We start from the raw sequence: 15,916 nt of genomic DNA, 5'->3' as shown, positions 1-15,916 counted from the left end.
CTCAGACGTGAGTCCTGTGCTCTCCATGCCACTGGAATCAAGCTATCGTGGCTGAAGAGGGGTGAAACCCCGAAACTGGTCCTAGGATGCTTGGTTCCAGTCCAGGGAGGACCTGGCTTGGCAGTTTGGGCTGGACTGTTCCCATGAGGCACAGGGTCAAGACTGATTTGCATATGGCTGGGTTCAAACTGGAATGGCATGGTGAGTAGAAAAACGATGGATTTAGGCCCAGATCTCTGTACTGGGGTGAATGTATGAAATGAAATGAAAAATGGGTTTTTATAGAGCGCGTGTTTGCCGTGGCGTCTTAGCGCTTGCTACCGTTAAGGTTTATCCGGGAAATCAAACCCCCGAAGGAGTGCACGCAAATAACCAAGTTTTAAGTCCCTTCCTAAACTGTAGCAGGTTGTTTTGAGTTCTAAGATGCAGAGGCATAGAGTTCCATAGCTTTGGGGCCAAGTATCGAAAACTTTTGCCCCCCATTTCAACATCTTTAGTCTTGGGACCACAAGCAAATACGCTGGAGCGGAGGCATCTCTGTGGAGTGTATTGCTTACAGTATTGACCAATCTGCGGGGGTCCCTTTCCATGCAGACTCTTGTGTAACATGCACATTGACTTAAACTGGATCCTAGCCCATATGGGCAACCAATGTAGTAGTTCTCGAGTAATTAGACTAATAGAACTAAATTTGGGTAGTTCTAATAATAACCGCCACATTCTGCAGGGTCTGAAGTTTATGAATCACACTTTTTTTTGCTCCAATGTAGAGTGAATTACAGTAATCAATTTTTGACAGAATCAGCGCCGTAACAACCATTTTCCTCAGAGACATAGGAATAAAAGGAAGAATTTTCCTAAGAATTTTAAGGGTATAAAAACAAGAAGAGGTAATGCCGTTGACCTGGTCAGATAAGGAAAGATGGTCATCAATCAGGACTCCAAGATTTTTTACCTTCTTTACGGGCTGGGGGCATGGCCCTGCTGTCGCGGGCCACCAATTGGAGTTCCAAAGTGAAATGTCCCTTCCGAACATGACCACTTCCGTCTTCCCGGTGTTCAATTTTAAACAATTATTCTGCATCCAGCAAATAATCTGGCTCATGCAGAGTTTAAAACGTTCTGCCACAGTCTCTGGCTTGGCGGTTAATGAGACAACAATTTGTGTGTCATCCGCGTAACAAATGGCCTTGAAACCAAAGGAATGAATACGTTTAGCCAGTGGGGTAACATATATATTAAATAGGGTAGGCAAAAGTGCTGATCCCGGAGGCACCCCACATGGCATAACAAAATGGGAAGATTTGTGCTCATCTAACATCACAGTTTGTTGCCTGTTAGTCAAATAGGAACGAAGAGTATCTGCAGCTTTATCAGTAATCCCTATATCCGCCAACCGCTGGAGAAGTGTGCGGTGGTCCACCGTATCAAACGCGGCGGGTAAATCAAGCATTACCAGTATGGCCTTTCCACCCTGGTCTAGTTGCATACGTAGACTTTCAGTAGCTGCAATTAATGCAGATTCAGTACTATGCCGTGGCCTAAAACCATGTTGTGCTGCATCCAGTTTGTCATTAGATTCTATAAAGGACCGCAGTTCCTCATTTAGTACCTTTTCCAAGTACTTTAGACGGAAATTGTAAACAGGTAATAGGACGATAGTTAGTGACTTCAAAGGGATCAAGAGTTGGTTTTTTTAAAATAGGTTTTATCAAGGAGTTTTTCCAATCTACCGGAAAATGTCCTGAATTAAAGAATGTCAGTAGGGGTGTCAGATTTTTGGCTATGGTATAGGAAACCATGTTAAGGACTGTAACTGGACATGGATCCAGAGGAGAACCTGATATAATTGCCAGGATAGTTTTTTCAACTCTATCATGTGTAAGGGGACAAAACAATTTTAAAGAAACTTGTATATTAGGTTCATCCATCTTAAAAACATCTTGTCTAATAGCATTCGTGGCAGTAGAGAATTCCTCGTAAACTTCGATCACTTTGTCATGAAAAAATTTGGCAAGTTTGTCACAAAACTGTTTTGTTGTGCTAACTGACTTTACATTACCAAAGGTAGCTAATTTAGTAACAGTCAAATAATTCTCGGGGAGTATTTTTAGAGGCCATAATTTTCTCAGCAAAATACATAAATTTTGCCTCATTTATGGCTTCTTTATATACTGCTAACGCCTCTCTATAGTGTGTTTTTCCAGACTCTGAGTATTCCTTTCTCCAGAGTCGTTCTTTAGCTCTGCAGATTTTCTTTAAGTTTTTTAAGTTGGAGTTATACCAAAGGGTTGAGGTCCGTCTATTATTTATTTGTGTACAAGTTACCGGGGCTAGCCTTGAAACCGCCTGTTCAATCCAGCGGTAATAAAATGCTGCTGCTTGGTCAGGGTCAGTGTCAAAATCAGAGTCCATTAAAGGGCTCTGTGACTGCAGTGCAGCTTCAAGATAAAGACTGCCTATTTGTTTCCGGGGGCGTACAACCCCCGTTCGGTTTAAACCTAGGGTTCTTTTTTGGAGTCCGTTTGTAAGAACTTCAAAAAAGACGGCACTGTGATCGGTCCAAGACAAAGGTAGTGTTTTAACAAACTTTGTCTGGTGATGGTTAGTAAAAATACCATCCAAGGTATGATTGGCGTATGTGTATGGCTGGTGACAATTTGCTTCAGACCTAAACTAAGAAACCTATCCAGTAACTCCCTAGTACCGCCGTTATCTGCGGATTCTAAATGAAAATTGAAATCACCCAGCACAGAGAAATTAGAATGTACCATACAGGATTCCATAACCGTCATGATGAATTCGATAAAAGTGTTCCTGGGCCCGGGTGGTCTATAAACTAGGAGCCCATTAAAAACATCAGTATTGGTAACTTTAAAACTAAACAGCATGGCCTCCACTTTAAGCTGGGGAATATCTGAGAAAGTTGCTTTAATGTGTGAGCAATAGGCAATAGCCACCCCTCCCCCCCTTTGACCTATCCTATCAATTCTAAATAGGTCGTAGCCCGAAGGTATGGCCACATTTAGGTCAGGTTCAGAGGCACTGCGAGTCCAGGTCTCAGTGAGAAACCGTATATCCAGCATATGTAATTCAAGGAAGTCAGCAAGTTCATACCTATGCTTGGGAAGGGATCTAGTGTTCAGAAGAACAGCCGTTAAGGCACGCTTTTTACCGAAACGTATGTCAGACTGAATGTGATCAATGTTGTTTGGAGGGTGGAAAACATGAGGCCCATTTCTTAAGACAGAACAACATGTAGGACAGCGAACGTCCTGCGAAACATTGTTAAGGTGGATAGGACGACATTTGATTCCCTTACCTTTGTGCCGAAAGTTCAACAGAGCTGAATCATCATATTTGATTGTATGATTTTGGCCAGGGGGAATGGTGCAAGGAGCAGACCGGCCGCGGACGAGCTTGCCTTTGGCACGCCCGCTGCGCGCGCCCGCTGCACGGTCGCGAGAGCATGACCTTTATGGAGTGGCGTGGATGGCGGCACTCAACTGCTAGAGTGCTAACCTCACAAAATGGCGGCCTGCCCAAAGATTGCAGGACCGTCACAAGGACAAAGAAAGTACGTCCAGGCAAAGGCTCTAAGAAACGAGCCCCAGGTAAAGCATAAAATTAGCAGTTCATTTACAGCATTCCACACAGTATAAGTGCAATATTAAAAATACATTTCCTAATGACATTGTTCTGCATTCTGTCCATCAACTGTTGTTTTTTCATTGTAATCAAAGTTCAGCATTTTATCCATGTGTTGTGCACCAACTGGCCGGTCTCATGCCACGTCCGGGACTGCCTCTAGTGTCTGCTCCCAAGCAGGAACAACATTACTTGGCTAATCCTGAAAAGCTCGGTTTGGAAAATCTCCAAAATATTTAAGGGGAGGTTAACGTACACATGTATAACCGCCTAAATTGTGAACGATCTTGCACATCACCCACCCCCTTTCATCCCCTTCTTCCTATTCTGGCTCGTTCCTGGTAGGCTGCAAGCTAGCTGGCTAGTTTGGGCTGAAAGTGTTTCTACTATCCAGGCTTGAAAGGGATTAATCAACCTGTTTGAAACATTGTACTACAATATGCACTGTTTAAGTTAACTGTTTTTCTATAAATGTTGGATTGAAGTATACCCATAAGCCCATTAGAGGCTAAGGCTTGCATCCCAAGCTCCTTTGAATGAATTGAATTTATTTATTTGCAGGATTAGTTAAAACCGCTGTAATAATTTACATAAAAAAAGAATGAAGAAAAGGAGTCAAATTCCTGTGATTTTACACTAAATAGTTTCGCATAAAATGTTGATAAAAATGGGTTACAATTTTTTTTAAAATATAGCGGCACTAGGATATTGTGGCCAGAGTCCACAGCATATAGTCAAAACAGGCGTGCTTTTGTGTTCAAAAGTAGCAACAGCGGGATTTCAAGCCATCTTGTACAATAAAAAAAACAATGTTAGCAGCAACATTTAATTTGTAGCTAAGTTGGCTCATCTACTGCACTTTTGATAAGAGCCTCGTCCACTTGAGTTCACCTTTAAAGTTGTTTGGACATGCCACTCTGTGTTCGTGTGTTGATTAATTTGCCTTTTATCTTTGTGTCCACGATAGTCAGGAATTTAACCTGACAGCTACTCAGCTAGACATCATCTCCAGCGAAACTTGCTAGCACCGCTTGTCTGCAAGACTATACGTTTTTGTTGTTAAAAAGTGGTCTAAATAATACTTGACGCTCTCTTAATAGCTACCTGCAAAGTTAGTGGGTGCGGGATGTCCTCCTTCCCTTCCCCGTAGAGTAGACAGGTTACTGGAATCGGAGGGTGAAGCCACGGCGAAAAGTGGGACACAGATGGTAATATACCTAGGCAGTATTTCAGGAACTTCTCATTTGTGGCCTTGGAAAAGCACATATGAAGGTAAGTTTGAGGCATAGCTTTGGTAGAACTCTGAATGGTGAACCAGCCGTGTGCTCTCTCCGACAGGATGGTTTTATCCTGTATAAGGAACACTCTTTTGATGGTTTTGTTGACTAGCTTTTTGAAGCTCACATAAGTCCCAGATGTCTCCTAGAGGCCGCGTAGGCCCAGTTGATCGAGTGAGTTTTCCAGGTAGCGTCTGGCTGGGACTGTGTCCATAAGTGGGAATTTAGAGTTTCAGGGTCCCCCTTTCTAATGTTATACCAGCTTTTAATGAATGCTTCTTTGCGGGCCAACTCTTGTCCTTGAATCCCAAACTCTAATCTCATTTGTGCAGGGGATGTGTATCTCGGCAAACAGTAAATAATTTGTAGTGCTCTTGCTATAGGGCCATCCAGTATTTCTGCATCCCTCCCTCTCATAGCCTCACTTCCGTAGGGGATAGCCAATATGAGTTTTGCCTGTCTCACCTGAGTCAGCGAGAAGAAACTTGTGCGAGAGATCTTATATTTCAGATTTTAGTGCCACGGCTGTCGTTATCCCCCCTTTTTTTATGGCCTCCTGTTGGGCTACAAAATTCCCTTTGCTGTCGATAAGGACTCCCAGATATCTATACTCTTGAACAACTTCCAGCTGATATGTTGCCAGATGCCAGTGATGGAATGACTTCTCTCGACTTTTGTTTTTTGTAGGTTACTGCTCAGTCCATTATCTTCTGAGTAACAGGATGTTACATCGAGCAGGCGCTGAAGGCCAATTGAAGTCTGCAGGCGCTGAAGACCAATTGGAGTCAGACTAATGAGCAAAAGATCAGCCGCGTAAAATAGATTTGAGAAGGCCAAGCCGCCCAGCTTCGGGGCCTGCGAGATACATTCGCCCAACCTGGCTGATAAATCTGCCATAAAAAGGTTAAAGAATGTTGGGGCTAGCACGCAGCCCTGCTTCAATCCGGAGGTCATAGACTACTTCTTAGTTAAGTAATCCTCTATGCCTAATTTTACTTGCACCCATGTCTGGAGTGTAGGAGGATTAACTATTTTAAGAGTAATGGTGGAATATTCATCTTTTGCAGCATTTGCCATAGTATGTTTGTTTATGAGGGCAAATGCTGAGCTGTAGTCAATAAAGCATATGTACAGGGGTTGTTTGAGTGCTATTGTGGCATCTATCATCAGTGAGAGGGTTAAAATATTAGTAGTGGTCCCCATGTTCCTAGAGAAGCCCGTTTGATTTGGTGGAATTACTACATTTTCTACAGCCCAAAGACGTTAGTTCTTGTAACATTAGCCCAGCATAACATTTGGCTTCATTGTCCAATAAGGCTACAAACCAGTAATTTTTGGGGGGTAATTCCTATTCCCCTTTTTAAATATTGGGGAGATAACAGAACCCCTCCATGATGCTGGAAACATTGATGTTTGCATGGTTTGCTTCAAAGATCGGTTTTAGTGCTTTGGCCCAATACTCTTAGTCAAGTCTGAACAAAATTGGCAGGATCCCATTAGGGCCTGGTGCGCCCTCTCGCTCGCCCTTGGAAATTCTTTTGCAGATTTGATTGTCTGTAATGGTTAATAACTGTTCAGGTGTGGGTACAAAATCAGTTTGGGGTGATAATACTTCTAAATTAGTCAAAGGTGTGTTTATGCCGGTTTGAGTCCCTAGATCTTTGTTAAAGTGAAGTTGAAGAAAAGTTCTCCAAGCCTCTTCAGTCAAATGTGAATTGATGCCTTGGATCTATGGGTTGGACAAAGTACTTATTGTTCGCCAGGATCCACTCCTTTGAATGGTCCCATGCAGGGCTGATTTAAACTTCTTACCCATGTTTACATTTAGTTCCCAGTCCGGCTCTGATTTTGGCCAGGTCACCTCACCCTGAAAAGGCTGAATTCTGGGATGGTAACAGAAGGTGCCCAAGTTTTTAAAAAGTCAGCATCTACTGTTACCATTCCTGAATGCAGCCATGCTCCGTGCTTTAGTTGCACCCAGATGCATGCTCTTTACCCACACAAGCAAAATCCAGAAACATCCAGTGCACGTGAAGCTCTCCACATGAACCAACATCGTTAATGAACTGCACACTGACCGAATGAAGCATACCTGGTGCACCCCAAATGTTTTTATCGTGCTGCAGCATCTAGGGAGTATTTTCAGAGAATGTCATGCGCTTATAAATTGCTTTCCTCTTGCGTATGGTCCTTGGTGGTAATGTCTAAGTAAACATTCAAACTCGCTGATGGAAACCAACCTTTCGTGACCCATTTAACCTTTCTAGGCCTTGGAAACGCAATCTCTGAGCATCTGGGCACCCCAACCCTCTTCATCCCACAGGCCACCGCTGACATGCACCCTGAATTCATGTAAAAAAACATGAGTACTTGAACATCCTGTTCACTGCTGCCCTGAAGATTGACTCTCACATCTGGTTTATTTGCATAGTCTTGTGATCACAGTGTCCTATTGTGACATTGCCATGGAGGGGCATCTAGATCTGCTACACCTTAGTGGCCCTGAAAGGTTTAGTGTAGATTTAATGACAGAATTCTTTAGTACAGGTGGGTCTTCACAAAGGTTGTCGTGATTTATCGCTCATGAAGCTCTAGGGACAAGGAGTTCCAGAAGGTATGACCCAGATAGGAAAGAGCTCTTCCACTTTTGGAGATGAGACTGGCACAATGAGAACCGAGTAATCTTATTTCAATGCCTCTTATAGGAAGTGTGGATTGGCTGATCAGGTCATTTGGATGCAAAGTTATTCATGCATTTAAATATTTTCCAGTGGATTCTTTTGTTTGGAAGCCAGTAAAGGTGTTACCTGACTGGCGATTAGGTGTCTTTTTCTAAATATACCCAACAAACTTGTCATATGGCCAGTGATGACATGGCTTCCAATAGCATCGCATGCACTAGAAATTTATTATGAGTATGTCATTTCTTAAGAGTTTTGCCTTAATTGCAGCCCAGAGTTTGTTTCTGCCTGTAATTTTTTTTTATAGATTTTTCAGTAGCAACTATTTTCAATAATAGTCTGTACAATGAAGAAGACATTTAAAGCAATTGCACTGCTATGTACTGACTCCATAGGTACTGAAATACATCTCATCAACACATTTTATATAACTACAAGTAGGCCTGACCTCACGGCACAAATGGACAGATCTGCTGTGACTGACAGAAAAATAACTTCAGGAAGTACGGCATTGGCTCCTCCAATTCTTGGTGACGGCGTTTTACTGCAGTGTCCTTTTGGCTACAGGAACTGAAGACAGGCCAGGTTGTTATCAGCTGGTTTCCTATCGGGCTCCTTCCAACTCTGTGCGTCCCGGCTTCATCTCTGAGCACATCCAACATGTCACTGGATTTGAACAGGTATGGGGCAGAGTAAGTGGGGCCCCACCCAAACACCATTACTTAAAGTTTGAGCTATTTGTGTTGCAAAATATAATGTTTGTTACAGTTTTTCTGTCAAGAAATATCCCAGCAGTAGGTAGCATAATAAAATGATAATAAAAGAAAATTGCAGTACCACAGGCTGTTACTAGGGGTACCTGTGGAGTTGGTAAAGGGTCCTCTATTTGTAACATAAGTTACTGCATTCTTAATGCAGTTATAAAGAGAAAGATTGAGCATGTTTCCATTTGTTTTTATTGGAAATTAGATTTTTGTTAGCTGGAGTTTTAAAAGTGCCCCATTGTTGTTTATGTGAATAGTGGATTTTTTTAAACGCAAGTATGCTTAGCTGGATACTCTCGCTTTATAATTGCGTTAAAGGTGCAGTGCCTTATATAGCTAATAAAAGGTCCCTTTAAAACTCCACAGTGGATTTCTTTTTATTACCTATACTACTGCGGACAAAAAAATAAAAAGAAAAGAAACATTATCTGCAACGCCAATAGCCCAAACCTTCAGTAATGCTAGACCTTTTGCATTGCAAATGCTTGTTTCGTCTGTGGTCATTTGCTGCTATGTCCATTTTCTTGTGACATCAGACGTGCACCCTGGAAGCCTCTGCCTGTGGTCGCTATATTTAAATTCCTTTTTCCTCTTGGTGACCTGTCTTTGTTGGCTTCTTGAGGATTTTAGTCATTCCAGAGTGTAAACTTACACAAAACCTAATTTTTTGGGGGAGGCAGAGTCATGTGAACCGAGAAAATTCTTCAATCTGGAAAACTACTCCTAGTGGCAAGACGCCATTTCATTTTGCAGCATGAATCCTTTTCTGCATTTACATGCGTTGCATTGATTTTGTAGCGGTATTGTTTTCTCCTGAAGGAAGTGCTAAAATGACGTTCAGTTAGAAAATAGATGGTACAGCATTCTCTGTACAACTTCTGACTTTTTGTTCAATTGGATGTCCATGCAAGAGTGCAGGAATGAACTAATGACAAGGTGGTTGTTATGGATGTTGCTGATCGAAACGCTTGATAGGAATGCTAAGGAGGCCCCTTTCTTCCTTGTTGAATGAGCTCTAGGTCTTGCCTCCAAATGGGTCTGCTTTCTGGTAAGCAGTGTTGTATTATTTGCACTTTCCATCTTGGGATGGTGCCCTTTGTTATAGGTAATCCTTAGCTTGAATCAGCGAAGGATATGAAGACCTGATTTCCCTTTCTGATATCTTTAGTTCTTTACAGGTAGCACATCACTGTACTGCAGATATCCAGTTAATTTAAGGCTCTTTCGGACTGTGTTTTTGGAAGAAAGTGGGGAGATGAGTTGTTTGATTTGCGTGCAACTGGAATCAGAGTATGGGAAGTCAATGTGGTTATGTCTATCCTATATATCACATACTTGAAGGTGCTCTCATAGGTGATAAAGAAAACGGCAGCTCAGTGAATTCAAATATTTGCCCAGGGTCACATAACTTGAACCCAGTTTATGGGTCAAGAACATTATAATTAGATAAGATTTTGTAAGTTGATTGAGAAACCTAGCCTGTGAAGGATGACCACGACAGTTCCGATTTTCTTCTTGCATTGGTGGAAGGAGTTTGCTTTTACCAGCCAGTAGTCCAGGTAGGCTATATGTGGATCCCTTTCCTTTTTAGGGAGGTTGCCACAGTGGCCAGGTATTTTGTGAATACCCTTGGTGCAGACTTGATCACGAAAGGGAGCACTTCGAATTGGTAATGGTTGAAGCGGACGACAAACCGCAGGTATTTCTTGTGCTTGGCGATGTGAAGGTAGGCGCCTTTAAGTCCATAGTTGCCTTGTAGTCCTTTTCCTGCAGGAGCAGCTCTTGTAGCGAGCACATCTTGAATATTTGCATTCTTATGAATTTAAGAAATGGAGGTCCAGAACTGGTCTGAGCAACTTGTCTGGCTTTGGGATGAGGAAGTAGGTTGAGTAGTTCCTTTGATAGATTTCTGCTGATGGCACGCTCCCTATTGCGACCCCCCCCGCCCCCCAAGAAGTCCTGCATCTCACGTCCTAGGTAGGCTTGCACTTCTTTTGAGTGCGCCTTCTTTCTTAGTTTGTTTCTTACAGGAGTCTTTAGGAGTTCTATGCAATGTTCATGTTGGACGATGTTGAGGCTCCACTTGTCTGATGTGACCCTCTTCCACTCCTGGAGGAAAGTCTTCATTCTGTCCCCCCCCCCCCCCGCTGGTGCTGTGTAGCGGAGCGACAGCCTGCAGTCACTTGGCTGAAGAGCTGCCTCGTGTAGGAAGCAGTCCTCCTCCCATAGGTCGGTCAGAACGGGTTGTGTTTGCGAGGTCTACAGCAGCCACTGTTGTACCGCTGGTGGTTATAGTTGTCCAGTGTGGTGGTAGGACGTCTGTGGTGCTATGCCCTGGCAACTACCCTTTCAACTGGTCTTCTCATGAGGGCTACCCCGCTACGTGTGTGGCAAAAAAAACGAATACTACCATGGCCCGACAGTGTTCTCCTCCTTCAACTGCTCGAGCGTTTTATTCACTGCAGTGGTAAATAGGTGTTCTCTAGTGAAGGAGGTGTTAATGGTGCTTGCCTGCATCTCTTTTGAACCCTGACACTTGTAGCCATGCATGGCTTCTCAGTGTTGTGCCCAGGACCAGCAGTCTACCGGCTGTATCTGCAACGTCAAGGGCGAATTTCAAGCACATACTGGTGATGGTCTTGTCTTCTTCCACTACAGCAGCTGACAGCTTTTAGGACTGCTGTGGGAGGTGCTTCATGAGTCCATCCATTTCTTCAAAGTGCCGATGAGCATACCAGTTTCGGAGGGGATTGGAGTTTGCAATCCTTCAGTGTATGGCTGCTCTTCTCCCCATGTTTTGTCCTACCATCTCCACCCTCTTGCCTCTTTTCTCAAATGGAAGGCCTTTAATACTGGTGATATCAGCTCTCTTCCATGCTGCACCCACTATTATGGACTTTGCTGTGGAATTGCCGGTAATGAAGAATGGGTCTCTGGAAGAGTGTTTATACTTTTTCCTCCACTCTCTGGGTAACTGCCTTTGAGGTAGCTTCCTCTCTAAAAGTATCCATCCTTGTTCCAGGACGCTGAATAACATGGAGAAATTTTAGTTCCTGCTCAGTGAAGACACAAGGGTTTCAAGGAAGAAGCAGGTCTGGGCCTTCTCCAAGTTGTACACCACATTTATCTGCTGCCCCATTCACCACCGAGTTGTACATGGCGATATCGTCTGTAGGAGATGGTCTTGAAGGGTAGGAGTCTATTCTCTCTTCGGGCGAGTCAGCTTTGATATCTTGCCTGTCCTCACCGCCGTTGACGTTGGGGAAGAATCTCTGGTTGTCGAGCTTTTTGTCCTTGAGGCTCTGGTGTTGTCAAGCAGGTCTAGTTTGATCTCCTCCAATTCTTCCCGGCTCAGTTCCTGCAAAGGCTTCGAAATTCCCAAAGGGAAGTCGAAATTTTTAAAATGTATATTTTGCAGGATCGCTGCCATTTCGGCCTCAAGGCACCTTTTCTTTTTTTCGACCAAGCACCTTTTCTTCTGAGCTATTCGTGGTCGGCGTTCTTTACTGTAGAGCGGGGGGGGCCTCAAGGTCTATTGGTTCCTTTGGCCCCTCTCACTCATCCTTCGACACCAAGCATTTCTCTAGAGGGTAATCTTTTTTAGGGGTCTCCTTCTTGGTGTTTGAGGGACCGGGTGCCATCTCGACAACCTCTCACTCGGCCCTTTGGCTTGAGCTGCTACAATGCCCCTATTGTCCATTTCCTCGCTGGACAACCAGAGACCTCTAAGGGATACGCTCTCTTTCTTCTTTGCCTGCTTGGTGGCGTAGTGTGCCTAACTCTGCTTGGCTCTAGTCCTCAGCATTTTCAGAAGGAACTCTGCACACACATTGCAGCCTTCGCAGATATGATTCCTTGGTAAACAGAGGTTACAGACCTTATAGTATCCTTCTGGGGAAACGTGTGGTGGTGCATAGGGAAATATACAAAGGCTCGACGTCACAAGAGGATAGGCACAACACCAACTGCCTAAAGATGTAGCCCAGATGAGGGGGAAAAAAAGAAAAAAAAGAGAAAAAAAAAATCTTTAGACCCAGCCAGCAGCAGTATAGATTCACAGCATTGTGAATCCTGCTGTAAAAGATGCATTGCATGGAAATGGCAACGTTTCCCAACGTGGATTGCCTAAAAAATGACAGCTTCCTAGAGCAAAGTAGACACTATCCTGAAAAATGTAAGGATCAGGGTATCCTGAATCTATGTTTACCCCTGCATTAGAACATGTTTTTTATGGAGTCAAATAGGGTGAAACAGAGATCAGCTGTGATAGGATATTGCACTTTGATTGCTCCATGAATTATGATAGTGTCAGGAGTACAGGGACCTCCACATCCACCCCACCTCCACACAAGCAAGAAGTTAACAATTAGTGCTAGTTCTCAAGTATTCTGCTTAAACAGCAGTATCAGCCCACCAGCGGTTCATTATTTTTTTTTTAATAAGTGCTTTTTTTGTCACCGAAAAAGCTAAACCTTTTTTGATTCCTCTGTGGATTATTTGGCAAATTTGCAGTACATGGAAGCAATCGGGCATTCATCGATTCAACACTGAACCAACCATACACCAGCAGACTGAAGATGCACATATAGAACACTTACCATTCCTGTATGCTCGCTCCCTTATCGCACACCATTTTATGTCAGGTCTTCTGAAATACAGCTCTGCCACCCCACAGAGTGGTCAATAGGAGGTAGTGGGGGGTGGGGAACAAAGACAGGACTGTGTGCTTCAGCAAGACAAGTGGCATTATTGTATTCTTTAACTACGGCTAGAGAGGTATACAGATAATTGTCTTAATTTTACTTGACCAAAGGTTAAATACAATCTAGATAATGAACTCAGCAAACATCAGGTCTTGGAACAGGCCATGCTTGATTTTCTTGCAGTTCCTCACCTGCATTTTAAGAAGTTTCTGTCTGAAGACCTTCTAAAGGATATGTGAAGACTTCTTCCAGGTACCCCGGTTTGTGCTGTTGTACACGAGATAACGTCAGGCGGTATGTTGCAGTCTGTGCACTAAAAACATACACATTAGTAGAACAGGAAAGGCAGCCACTAACAGCACAACAGAACCCCCACTTAGTATTCAAGACCCACTTCTATTACTCCAGAAGCTCTATTCTGCCTTATCAAAAGGCAGACTACATTTTGAGTTTTCCACAACTCCGACCCCTTCCATTTATTCCACAGGCGAGTCCCCAAAATATAGCCCAAGTGATCTTACTCTTCTCTTTAAAACAAAAATCACACCTTTTGCTCATTACTGATTTGCTTTATTTGTGCACCAGACACCCTCCCTGCTGTTACAATAGTTTAATTTCAATATGCATACTGCTTTCAAAGCAAACTCTTCTTCAGCCCGACTAGCCTTTCAGAGGCACCTGCCTCAGACAAATAATTTAGACTGTAAGTTTGCCTGACATTTTCGAAATGACAATTAAGAAATCATACTCTTCTACGTTGCCATGAATGTTCAAGTTTTTTTTTGTTTGTTCAACCTTTTTTTTAACAAATCTAGATTTTATAATCAAAAGTTAGCCTTTTTAGGCCTCGGCTCTGGTTTCAAAATCTGCTAGCGCAGCAAAGAGATCCTATGCCGGAAAGCAGACTTTAATATGGAAGATCTTAGGAAAAGTCTGTGGGCTCTCCCAAATGATCACTCACCGAGCCTGTTCGCACCGCCTTCCTCGCTAGAACAGCTGGAACTGCAGCGCTTTATTTTCCTTCTACCCGTCAGGCAATGCTCGACTTGGAGAACTCCTCGTTGGCACCTGAAGAGTGAAAAAAGACAAGACCAGCGGGAGAAAACAGGTAAAGAAAATTAATAATCAGGCACCCAAACCATCTTCAATCTTGCTGTACATCCTTAATACGGGAATTTCATTTTACCACTGAAATATAAATACCCTAGCAATCCAGAGACAATTACCAAGCTAGCACTCTACTACAAAGAAGCATTACACAGAAAAGGCCATATTTCTAAAAACGTGGGTGTCTGAATAGGTTGGCATCATAGAGGAAAGCAGATGCAGTTGCTCGGTTCAAAGCACACACACTACCACCATAGAAAAGTTAACAGGAACTGAGCTGTAGATTGTCATATCACGAGGGGTGCAGAAAGCCACTGCCAAAGTTAGGGTATTCTCCTAACAAGTACCACAAGGATTTCGAGACATCATGGACAGCAGAAGCCCCCTGCCACAGACAATATTTCACAAGAAGGGCTGAGTTTAATATTGGTCCATGAGCACGAGAACCATGCCATATTTCCAGGTTCTCCTAAGATACAAGCTTACTGAGTCAATGGTTAGCCTCAAAATCTGAGCCAGGGTCTCCTGGACAATCCTACATTAGGGCATGGTTTGTGGAGTCAAACATGTGGAGCAGAGGCCAACTGATCTAGGACGTACTGAGATGAAGACTTCTTGAAACTTCTTATAGCTGTTGTACACGAGATAGCATGAATTCAGTATGTGCACTAAGAACACACACATGTTAAAAGAACAGAATGAGGGAAAGGCAACCCCTAACAGCACTATAACACCACCAATTATTATTCAAGACCCCCTCCCATTACTCCGGAAGCTCCACTCCGCATTATCAACTGGTAGACTGCACTTTCAATTTTCCACAACCCAGACTCCTCCCAATTATTCCATTGCCGAGTCCCTCAAAATATCGCCCAGAAGACCTTTCTTCTCTTTACTAGAGAACAGGTTCCATTTTTTACATGACTGATTCGCTACATTTGTGCCCCGGAAACCCTCCCTGCTATTATCATAGTTTAATTTCAAAATGTGCACTACTTTCAGTTTACAGCCCGACATTTCATAAGTAACCATAACTTGCTACATTGCCATGAACAGGCAACCAGTAGTGTTTGATGAGTCATGAAACACACTTGAAGCCATCCAACTAGCAGTCTAAGACACAAAAGGAGAAAACCTAAAGTTTTCCAGTCATTTTTAGGTCTCGCCTGACCCAGCGCATGCGCTGGTCTGGCGAGACTTATTGAGAGGGCTCCAAAAAGTGCTACCAGGCTAGCCTAGAGCTACAGTGCGCGGGCGCCGCTTTTACCGCGATTACTTTCACGGCCGCTTTGATGTTTGATCGCGATCACTTTCACGGCCGCTTGGCATAGCCAATAGGTCTCACTTTTGGGACCTTATAAGTATTTAGTAATGCAACTGTTGCATGACTATACACTTATAAGGTCCCAAAGGTGAGACTTATTGGCTATGCCAATGCTTGTTTTTTTTTGTTTGGAAACTCGGGTTTTCAATAATCTACATGTTTACAGGTGATAGGCTTGTCCTCAACCATCAGGGGATCCAGGTGTATTTCATGTACAAACTGTCAGCTTGACCAACGTTCTCTTAGCTACTGGGAAGACTGTCTTCTCCCTAGAACAGATAAGCTGGTCTTTTGGGCAGAGCACATGAGCAGGGGGCATCCAGCGACCAATGCGTAGTTCTAGGAAGCATTGCGACTAAGTACTGCTCAGACTCAGACATATCGGTCCTACAGAACTCCCTTAGACTTTCAA

General features: G+C 43.4%; 1 protein-coding gene across 3 annotated transcripts in view; it reads right to left on the bottom strand.

Annotated features, from left to right (window-relative positions):
• Nucleotides 1-15,916, bottom strand: part of LOC146811793 (uncharacterized) — a 54,628-nt gene that overhangs the window by 18,040 nt on the left and 20,672 nt on the right. For 2 of the 3 annotated variants that reach the window (XM_085618778.1, XM_085618779.1), the window contains exons 2-3: nucleotides 14,035-14,141; nucleotides 13,265-13,386 (exon numbers count right to left, since the gene is read on the bottom strand). In XM_085618778.1, coding sequence (XP_085474904.1) covers nucleotides 13,265-13,270 — 6 coding nt within the window. In that variant the 5' untranslated portion in view covers nucleotides 13,271-13,386; nucleotides 14,035-14,141. The remainder of the gene's footprint in view (nucleotides 1-13,264; nucleotides 13,387-14,034; nucleotides 14,142-15,916) is intronic. The other variant, XM_085618780.1, reaches the window with a different exon arrangement.

This window comes from Triturus cristatus, chromosome 7, assembly GCF_964204655.1.
Source record: "Triturus cristatus chromosome 7, aTriCri1.1, whole genome shotgun sequence".
Lineage (NCBI taxonomy): Eukaryota > Metazoa > Chordata > Amphibia > Caudata > Salamandridae > Triturus > Triturus cristatus.
Note: the sequence above shows the minus strand (reverse complement) of the source record. Positions and strands in the feature narration are given on the sequence as shown.